The 9,793-nt window shown below is 35.9% G+C and overlaps 1 protein-coding gene and 1 long non-coding RNA gene across 4 annotated transcripts in view; one reads left to right on the top strand and one right to left on the bottom strand.

Annotated features, from left to right (window-relative positions):
- The window catches only part of LOC134822131 (glucose-6-phosphate exchanger SLC37A2-like), a 104,507-nt gene extending 96,530 nt beyond the window's left edge, over positions 1-7,977 (bottom strand). For all 3 annotated transcript variants that reach the window (XM_063833035.1, XM_063833037.1, XM_063833038.1), the window contains exons 1-6: positions 7,875-7,977; positions 7,568-7,644; positions 5,729-5,873; positions 4,692-4,747; positions 4,269-4,348; positions 3,596-3,672 (exon numbers count right to left, since the gene is read on the bottom strand). In XM_063833035.1, coding sequence (XP_063689105.1) covers positions 3,596-3,672; positions 4,269-4,348; positions 4,692-4,747; positions 5,729-5,873; positions 7,568-7,644; positions 7,875-7,963 — 524 coding nt within the window. In that variant the 5' untranslated portion in view covers positions 7,964-7,977. The remainder of the gene's footprint in view (positions 1-3,595; positions 3,673-4,268; positions 4,349-4,691; positions 4,748-5,728; positions 5,874-7,567; positions 7,645-7,874) is intronic.
- LOC134822140 (uncharacterized) lies at positions 892-2,981 on the top strand. The gene is made up of 3 exons (XR_010161138.1): positions 892-1,343; positions 1,898-2,033; positions 2,440-2,981. It is a non-coding gene; the product is annotated as an uncharacterized LOC134822140 (long non-coding RNA).
- Positions 7,978-9,793: the final 1,816 nt, after the last annotated feature.

The raw sequence follows: 9,793 nt of genomic DNA, 5'->3' as shown, positions 1-9,793 counted from the left end.
GTGATCACGGGCTTTCCGGGCTTTCTAGTCTTACTTATAACTCAAAGAATTATCTTTGTCTGCACGACCGCCCACGTGTAAATCATACGAGGAATAGGAAGTTGCGTAGTAACCATAGTAACGGTGTTGAAACGTGCAAGTGCACGTACAATGATTGTTTTAACGTCATTTTGTGGTAATTCCGTTGTGTTCACTCATTCAGTGCGAGATACATTTTAATCGGCTGTGTCTTCGGTTGTGATGGATATTTTTGATGCAATAAAACTGGAACTTCCCTCCCTGTGACCACGGGCTTTCTAGTATTATATAGTACTAGAAAGCCCGTGGTAACAGGGAGGAACCTAATAGTATTCTTTCGAAGTAAGTTCAAATCGTTTCAAAAAGTATTCATCCCCACCGAAGATACAGCCGATTAAAATGTAGCTCGCACTGAACACAACGTTATTACCACAAAACCGATCAAATGACGTTAAAACAATCTTTGCACGTGCATGTGTGCATTAAAACACCGTTGCTATGGAACCTTTTGGTTGTTACCTAAATTCCTATTTCTCGTCTAATTTGCACGTGGGCGGTCGTACAGACATACAGACAGAAACAATTCTTTGAATTATAGTAGAGATTAATAATCAAACTGCAAGTCTATATTAAAAATCAGACAAAAATACAAACTTTTTAAATATCACAAGATACTAGTATTGTTTGACATGATGCAATGTTCGTTCCAACACTTTTATAGTCTTATTTATCGTAGTTAATTTATTTGGTTTTTACTTTTTTAAATTCCTGCACACTAATATTAGGCGTGCTTTGAATTCTGGAGGGTAATATGAAATATAATTAGCGTGTTCATATTGTTGTGGCTCCGTGGCGTCCAACACAATGTTACGGTTTAGAACACCACCAGTCACCACATTCCTTATTGTTCTTTTTAGTTTTGTTCACTTTCCGAGGACACACATCGCAGTCTTCTTCAGTACCGAGTCACATACTTTCCATATTTTTCATAACAGTTCGAACTCTTTATTTTACACTTCGAACTTTTCTGCGTGCACTGGAGTCTGAACTTCAGTTTCCATTCCAAATTTTACCTAATTATCATCTCTACACTTGATTTATACCCTGCCTAACACCACTGGGGCTATATCATTACCGTCTTATCCCCAACAATCACCCAACTAATATCATCAAGGTTTCCCTCAAATATAAGCAAGATGAGAGGCTTCACGAGTCCCAGGCTAGCGTTACTTCTTGCTACAATAACAATGATTGTCTGGTCTGACATGGAATGCTATAGGTGTATCGACTTAGTTGTGGACAAGGAGAATGTAACTGTACCAGAGGTAGGGTCTATCAAGTTTCAACCAGATTTTCCAAAAAAATAAAACACATTTGACTGAAATCACTCTTTTGCGGTAAACAATCGTGGCCAGTGACAACCGCCGGTCGGGAAGAATCAAACTCAACTCAGCAACCTTTTTTTTTTAAACTCATATATCACTTCCACACGTGACATAGATTGTTCATATCAGACATTCCTGTCACATTCTTGAGTATTGGGAATTTCCCAGATTCATGACTTTTCCAAATAACCTGGTTACTTGGCAGGTAACTTACAGGGTGTTCACGATACATTGAAACGGTTTTAAATGTCTATAAAAACATTTATGAAAGAGCACTCCACTATATTTTCCACTCATTTCCTTTGCTAATCGATTAAATTTATGTTACAACCAGTCCAGATATCAAAAATGTCACACAATTCTCAAAATTTAAAATATTGTGCTGCAACATCCTGAGTGATAACTGTGAAGAATGTTTCTGCCAGAACTAGTTTGGAAATTGGCCCCAAAATTTGGACTCTAAAAATTTCATAGTAGTAACCTGGACCCCTCAGATATCGCAGTGTGAGTTGTACAAGAGGTTACCATGTGACAGGATGACCCACCGCTGCTATCAGTTTATCTTCAACTTTACGCTGACAGAGAACGTTAGCCAGGTCGGCCTCTACTCCTACCACGACCCTTTTGTCAGTAAGTAACTTTAACGTGTAATATCCGGATAAGTTGCATTGTTGTGATGTTTAGAGTTCAAACTTCAAAATGTTGTGATACTTAGAGTTTAAAATGGCGGGAACTAGAACGAACACCAATGCAACATTAAGACAACATTAATACAACATTAAAACAACAATAAGACAACAATAAGACAACATTAAGACAACATTAACGCAACAAACACCAATGTTCTCTTATTTTTGTCTTATTGTTGTCTTAATGTTGCATCGGTGCTCGTTCTAGTTGCCAAAATGTCTGATAATTCCGTTTATGCGACCAAAGGAAACTGCTCTTTTTTGGGACATTTATACGTTCAGATTATTCGTCTCATTATTAGAAATTGTAGTATTGGCAGTATAATACTTAAAATCGTTCTCTTCAGAGGTGAACTACTGGGACTGTTTTCCATACGAGTTTGGTTGTGACGAAGTGCTACCACAAGTTCAGGGACTGACCAGCGATCCCCGCGCCACCGAAGGACTCAGGTGCGACCAATTTCCTAGGAGTGCTGAGGCCTTGTATCGACCTAATACAATGAGTGGAGTGAGCCGATTGCAGGGGAGTCTTGTGTTAGTTGTTGGGATGGTTTTGCGATTTCTGGGGGCGTGGTGAATGAAGGTAAACAAACGATAAAAGTTCGAACTTCGGAGCTTGACATCGTGCTTTATTGAGATGGCCAAGATGATGTTAAATTGTTTCTTTTTGAGATGAGGATCAAGACATGGGTTCGTTTGAAGAAAAGACAAATTTTGATTTGAAAACAAGATGTTATGACAAGATGGAGATGAAATGAACAATTTAAGAGATATAACTTTATCCTAAATATTGAAGACTTTTACACCTTGAACACGTGGGCTAACGTCTTATTGAAAAGTCACTGGTTTGCTATTTAATTTATGTTGTATTCACTTTCTGACATGTAAATGATCTCTCATTTGTCGTCGGGAAACAATTAAATCTCAAATTGGTTGCTCTCATTGATATAAAATCAGAGGAGGGAAATGTCACAAACTAGAATGTAAACATGAAGCATGATATTTTTCCAAGACTGTTGATTAGAAGCTGGTTGACTTGTCAGGTGTAATCTAAAAAGTTATCTGTCCCCTTATCCGACTAATGGTAAGGTTACGACATGATACAAAATCATCACAATCTCCTTCCAGTACAAGTTAAGGACCGCTCACATTTGCTTCGTGGGTCATGGTGAGTCACTCATCTTATTTGTTCAATTTTTGGGAGGGTGAGTGTAGGAATATCACTAATTCACGGTTAATTTAGGAAGTCAGGGTTGTTGTTTGGTCCAGTCGATTCGCAGAAGCGGAGTAAAGTTTTCGCGCGCGCTTCGAAAAACGTCCGTGCGCGCAGTGTATATTACATAAAATACGTTTGGCGATAGCGCGCGACGTTAAAATTTAGCCACGAGTGCAGAAAAATGGAGCGTAGGCTGGTAGCCCCATGACTCCTGCAAGTTGCAATGAGGTCACAAGTTGCACCATTGATAAGTGATCTCTCATTGCACAACAAAACCGATATCTCACCTTCCTTTGCCGACCCAGTTACCAATAACTGCAACAACTGCTGGCCAACCAGTCGCTTGAAACGCTCCAATTATTATCTGAAAAAGTAAAACGGTTTTTATGATTAATAATCCACGATTGGTTTAATACAATAACTTCATACCTACAATAAGTTGGTCATTTCATACCAAAGTATGTAGTGATACACTAATGACTCGCTAGCAATCACCAACTCTATAATGAGGTCACACACTCGAAACTCAATTACTATTCTGCTATATTTCACAATCTATTCTGCTATATTTTACAATCTATTCTGCTATATTTCACAATCTATTGTGATATATTTCACAGTAAAACCAAACTATAAGTAACACCATATTATGGAGAGCATTCCTGTTTGCATGGTTCAAATTCAGAGAAAGTTATACAAAACAGTTGCCACGGTCATGCTCTGAAATGAAGTGCAAGCTTGTAGTGGGTGGTGAAGATGCCTACTTCTAAACTTCTCAATAGGTTCAAATAGGTAGAACACTTCATGACAGTGGTGATTTCACTGCAACCTCATTGGTTACGTGTCATTAAAGAGAAACTTAACTTTCAGAATAAAGATTCAGTGCCAGTTGAACAGCTAGCCCCCAACAATCACTCATATTTACTCAGTGAAATAAGGAATATTGAAAATGGTTTTTACCTGCATAATAACAAAGTATGCTAGAGAGTGTATCTCGAAATACCGTGCCATTCCCATTAGCGTCATGAAGATACTGGTACCTGGAATGTAGGGTATAATGCTGAGTAATGTGTAATTTAAAAACAATAAGATATAATTTCCATAACTTAATATAGTAACTAGTCACGGAGTACCCAAATATTTGTACTTAATTTGGAATATCATTTATTAAACATGAATAACATGACAACATTCAAGAATTAGTCCAGGTTTGAATTGTCAAATTATTACCATTAACCAGTGGCCACTTGGTGATGTTTGGGCATTCAATTTACTGATATCGGAAGTAAATAACTGTAAACATTACTGAACTATCCTAGTAAGAATACATTGCAACCATGAGACTCATAAACAATATTTCAATCCGGATTTTACATTACATACCTATCATTCCAACAGTCAGGAAGTATCGTAGACTGATAGTATCGGCAATAGAACCACTGAAACAATTAAACAATAAATAATCAAGAACAACTATGTATATATAGATTGTATATTATATACAGGGTGTATGCGGTGTACCGCATAAAGTGTGACTTTCTTCCAATTTAATAGTTTTTGACAAAATTAAACTTCTCGGGTATTTTTAACTAAATTTTGTTCAAATATAGTTGAATTGATAAAAATACTAAAAAATATGGTTAGTAGTTAAGCATATTTTCAAAAAATGCCACCCTTCCCAAAAATAAATATTATAGACTGAAATTGACATTATTTATGGCTGAGGTCCAAGATTTTAAAAATCTAATAAAAACGTTTTTAAGACCTTCCTCAAAATTCTGCCCGGACAATCTCTTCTAAATGATCCCTAAAATTTATTTTGAAAGTTACTACGCGTGATAGAAAATCGTTTGCGCAATAAAATTACTCATGACCGCTGACCTTTGACAAGCGATAACTTTGGCTAGGAACAAAATATTTTGATAGGACCAAAAGCAACTTAATAACAGCAAGCTTAAGTTCCTGAGGTAGCACCATAACAGTATAACAGTTTGTGAGAAAAAACAATTGATAGGGACTTGAAACTTGGTATGCATAAATTCGATATATATTGACACAATGTGATCTGAAGAGTTTTGAGCAACTGCTCCTTCATAGTATTTTGTATCATTTCTCAAAAAAGTCACACTTTCTGTGGTACACCCAGTACTTTATTAAAGTATGTACATTACACAGTCTCGTATTTCGTGAGTAGTATTGCTCTATACATTTGGGCCCATAAAAATCACCACGAACATCGGAATCCTAGTATTTGTGTAAATTTTCTAGACTGAAATTTTCTAAACTGTAAACTTAATACCGATCTTGATTCTCTAAACTGTAAATTACTTCTGGCGAAAAAGGACATAAATTCAATGTATTATATGAAGAACGGAGGAAAATGTAATGTTTCCTTGTGTTTGAAGTTTCCTAAAACTTACCACGCGAATATGAAGATAGCGTAACTGAGCAGGAATGCAGTATCTAAGTAACCAAGCAACTCTGTACCATCTGTACCGTTAAATGGGGCCCAGCCTTCTGAAGTCGTGTTATCACTGCAGTTCCCGCCGTGTAACGTTGACTTCACTGCGGGGTAGATTTAGTGTGGAATGTGGATGATATATTAATACTTTCAACACTACTATATAACAAATAATTTGAGGAAACGATGTAACAGAGTCGATGTATTTTAATGTTGCCATGGGGTGGCAAGTCCCCATATATCGTGGTCCGGTAGTTTCATTGCGTCCTAATATTAGAATTAGAACAATAATTTAATTTCAATTTACACGACCAATACACAAAGAGAGTAAAGGTTTTAAACCCTAGATTAAATCTATAAAGTTCTGTTACATTTATAATGTAACTGTGAGAGGGTAATTTGAGGTTGGAAACTGGCTGGAACAAGCCAATTGTAGAGTGTCATCAGTGTAGTAGTTGGAGAATTCTAGTCATGATTCAATTACAGTCACGAAATGATTGAAGGATTGATAATGGAAAGTTGTATACATTTTAAAATTATTTGTGGTCATATCCCTCGCACATTAAGGCCTCCATAGTCCATAGTAAATGAAGTACTTCGAGTCTATATACATACTCTTCAATCTCATTAAACTATATAAAAAAAATAAGTATAAAGAATAAGGAAAAGGAACGGGAATGAAGCCAATACCAGAAGTGAAACCCCACCAAAGAATAATTGATCCTTAGGTAGACCTGGTGAAATAAAGTAACTGAACTGTAAGTTTAAGAAAAGACGGAAGGAATAAAGGAGAGAGGAAATAATGTTATGTGAACATCATCAGCAGATGACTTGGCACACCGGTTTCGAATATTTTACTGGTAAACGTCTGAATCTAAGCCTAGCAGGACATTTCATGTATGGCTACTTTCTTAAGACATTGTTTCTTTAAATGAACTCCAGTCCCCGCTAACCATATGAATCTGTGTGTTGAGTATTTATTTTGTGTACTATTTTAATACGTAGTCCAGTCCCCGCTAACCATATGAATTAGTGTGTTGAGTATTTATTTTGTGTACTATTTTAATACGTAGTCCAGTCCACGCTAACCATATGAATTTGTGTGTTGAGTATTTATTTTGTGTACTATTTTAATACGTAGTCCAGTCGCCCTGAAAATCAAGATCAGTAATCTTAATTTCAATTTTCATTACTGATATAATAAGCGCAATCAAAATGCCATTTTACATTCTATTTCTTCTCACACATCTGTCCGGTACCAGCAAACTTGATAGCGGTACGTGGTGAAACATGAGAATTATTTTGTAAGACAGAATTAATACGGGAAATCACGAGACAAGTAAAGTAATTTGAGTTGGAATTTTACGATTCAGATCGAATTTCATACATTGTACATAATGTGTGTTCAATAGATAAGATACTGAAAACGTGATAAGGAGGTTGACTGTCTAGGTTGAATTTCACAACATATAAATATAGCTGATCACGATTTACACATGCATTTTGAAAGCTCGGACTGCTAAAACAACTTATCGTATCACTTTTATGTTTTAAACAAATCCCCATCCAGATAGAGATATATTGTTTCTATTAGTTTTTAATATCAAAATTATTCGCTGATATTTGTTTATTTACTCAAAGTTAGACAAACAATTTAAAAACAGTTTTTATCCAAGTTGTAAACCTCAAAGAATCTGACTGTGAGTGATGTGAGCAAATGTGTTTAAACGTTATATTACTAAACAGAAACTTCAAATCATAGCCTCGAAAATATAACCAAAAAGAAAACGTTATTTACCAACTCCTAGACTCTTTCTGTTCATGTGATAGGACATATAGACAAAGAAAGTTAGTGCCAAAATCCAGCATTTGTACCTGAAAAAAAAGTTATATATTTACGACTTAAAATGTTGATACATGACACATTCAATTCAATTCATTTAACATATGATATCAACATTTGAAAGTTATGGAGAGTGTTTTATAACTCAATTAAATTTCTAAATTGGATGAAATCCTAAAAAACAAAATTTCATTGAAATTGCTGTTCTGAAACGTTTGAAAAGCTCCATTAGTTTTAAAATCATCTTAAACGAAACACTTACACAATGTTGCGAGGAGGGGAAGGACCAGTAGCATGCTTGAAGCATTTGATTCCCAAAGGTACCGGGTCATATCGCATTCCGGAACCCATGGGGGCGGGGCCTAATCAAAGTTAGAGAGTTAACAAGTCAAATTGGCACATTAAAAAGGATTTTTAAAGCTAAAATTTACAAAGCAAAGTTCCTTTCTATTTCCTTTTCAACCAGCAGCATGAGCAGTGCAAAATAAAATTGGGAAAATCATTTATCTCTAAAGTATAAGAAAAATAAAGCTTTTTTGCCGTCCCCTTGACCGAAATTTTGCGGTTTTGACTGAAATTTTTACCAGTTACCAATCAGTGAGGTCAGTGAGAGTGACACTAGTCGCCATCAAGGAGCTGGAAGCAGTATATCAGGAGAAAACTTTGATGCAAAAATGTTTTTTGAATATGTCCTACCGGTAGGACATATTCGAATTTCAGCTTTCCGCGACCCAAATTTCAATGTTTTGACTCAATTTTTCTTGAATGACCATCTTACAAGGTAACTGAGGACGGCACAAGACACGATTGAGGTACTCAAAGTTCTATTCCCAAAGAAAGCTTGGATAAACGGAAAATCATCAGAATATAAAAAGATATTTTTGGACGATTTGTGAAGAGGAGCTTTTCTGTCGTAATTTCTTTGACCAAAAGGCATTTTGACTGTATTTTTGACCAAAGACTAATTGGTGTGGTCAATACTGATATATGGACATAATGTTCATTTGAGTTTGAGGATATTGGTCAATATTAGTGGCCCTATTAAAAGACACAGCGTAGTTGACTTTGTCACACCATGAAATTATTTAAACCCTTGATGGTTAGGATAATCGTCTCATCCCCTAGGCAAACTTTGTCACATAACGATGTCCTGTGACGGAATAAATATGGACCCCTTGCTGCTGTGTTTGACCAAATTTTCAAGTGTCCAGATGATAGGATGGGTACATATGACTATTACCTACATATTTGACGACTTTTTTCGTTAAATGGTGCGCCCAGGTTTACTCCGTCACATATTTAAGAAAATATATGAGGAATGTTTAGGACACCCTGACAAGGAATGTTGAGTAGTGTAGGATTACTTGATGACATGGAAGTGATGAGAATTGTTATAATATCATATAGTTGCAAGCAAAGAACACACAGCAGGCTCAAATAAGTTTATTTTGTCACAAGATTAGCCTTGCTAAAAGTCGCCTGAAAAAGGCACTTCTAAAGCTGCAACATGCTTATAATGATTCAGCATGGACTTCAAGCGATTATGACATAATGCAGCTGTCATTTGAAAACAATCCCCTTCAACAAATTTAATCCAGTGTTCTAAGCCCACAGGTTCCTCCTATTAAAAAATTTTTGATTTTGGTAAATGTGTGCTGACTCCACCACCTATGTATTTAACCTAATATTTAGTGTATTACAGGTAGACATGGACTTAGGTAGGTATTAAGAATTTGGTAAATTTCTTAATTGTATGACTATTTCCATTATTGAGACGTTTTAAATATTTGATTTAAGAGGTTTTTTTTATAGGACTGGTTCACAGTGTGAACAGATTCCAGATTTATATATTTTTTAAGTGATATTTAATAAATGATTAAAAGAACCAATTTTAAAGTTGCCATAGTAAAGCCTTTAGGCCCAAAAATATACCCATTATGCTCACTTAAAAACAACTCTAAATCAGTAGGCTGTCACTCTATTAATGCACCACACCGCTTCCTCCACTGCACTAAAAGTTATACAATAAATTCTACAATCCTAATTTTGTATCGTGATGGAGACCGGTGTCCATACAAAACATTTACTAGGTTGCCGTTTGGTGTGAGCAATAGCGAACAGCACGCACACTCCTTTGCCCCGTCAACCTATATCTAATCTATTTAAAGAGTGACAACCATA

The sequence above is a fragment of the Bolinopsis microptera genome, chromosome 10 (genome assembly GCF_026151205.1).
Source record: "Bolinopsis microptera isolate Bmic1 chromosome 10, MBARI_Bmic_1.0, whole genome shotgun sequence".
Lineage (NCBI taxonomy): Eukaryota > Metazoa > Ctenophora > Tentaculata > Lobata > Bolinopsidae > Bolinopsis > Bolinopsis microptera.
Note: the sequence above shows the minus strand (reverse complement) of the source record. Positions and strands in the feature narration are given on the sequence as shown.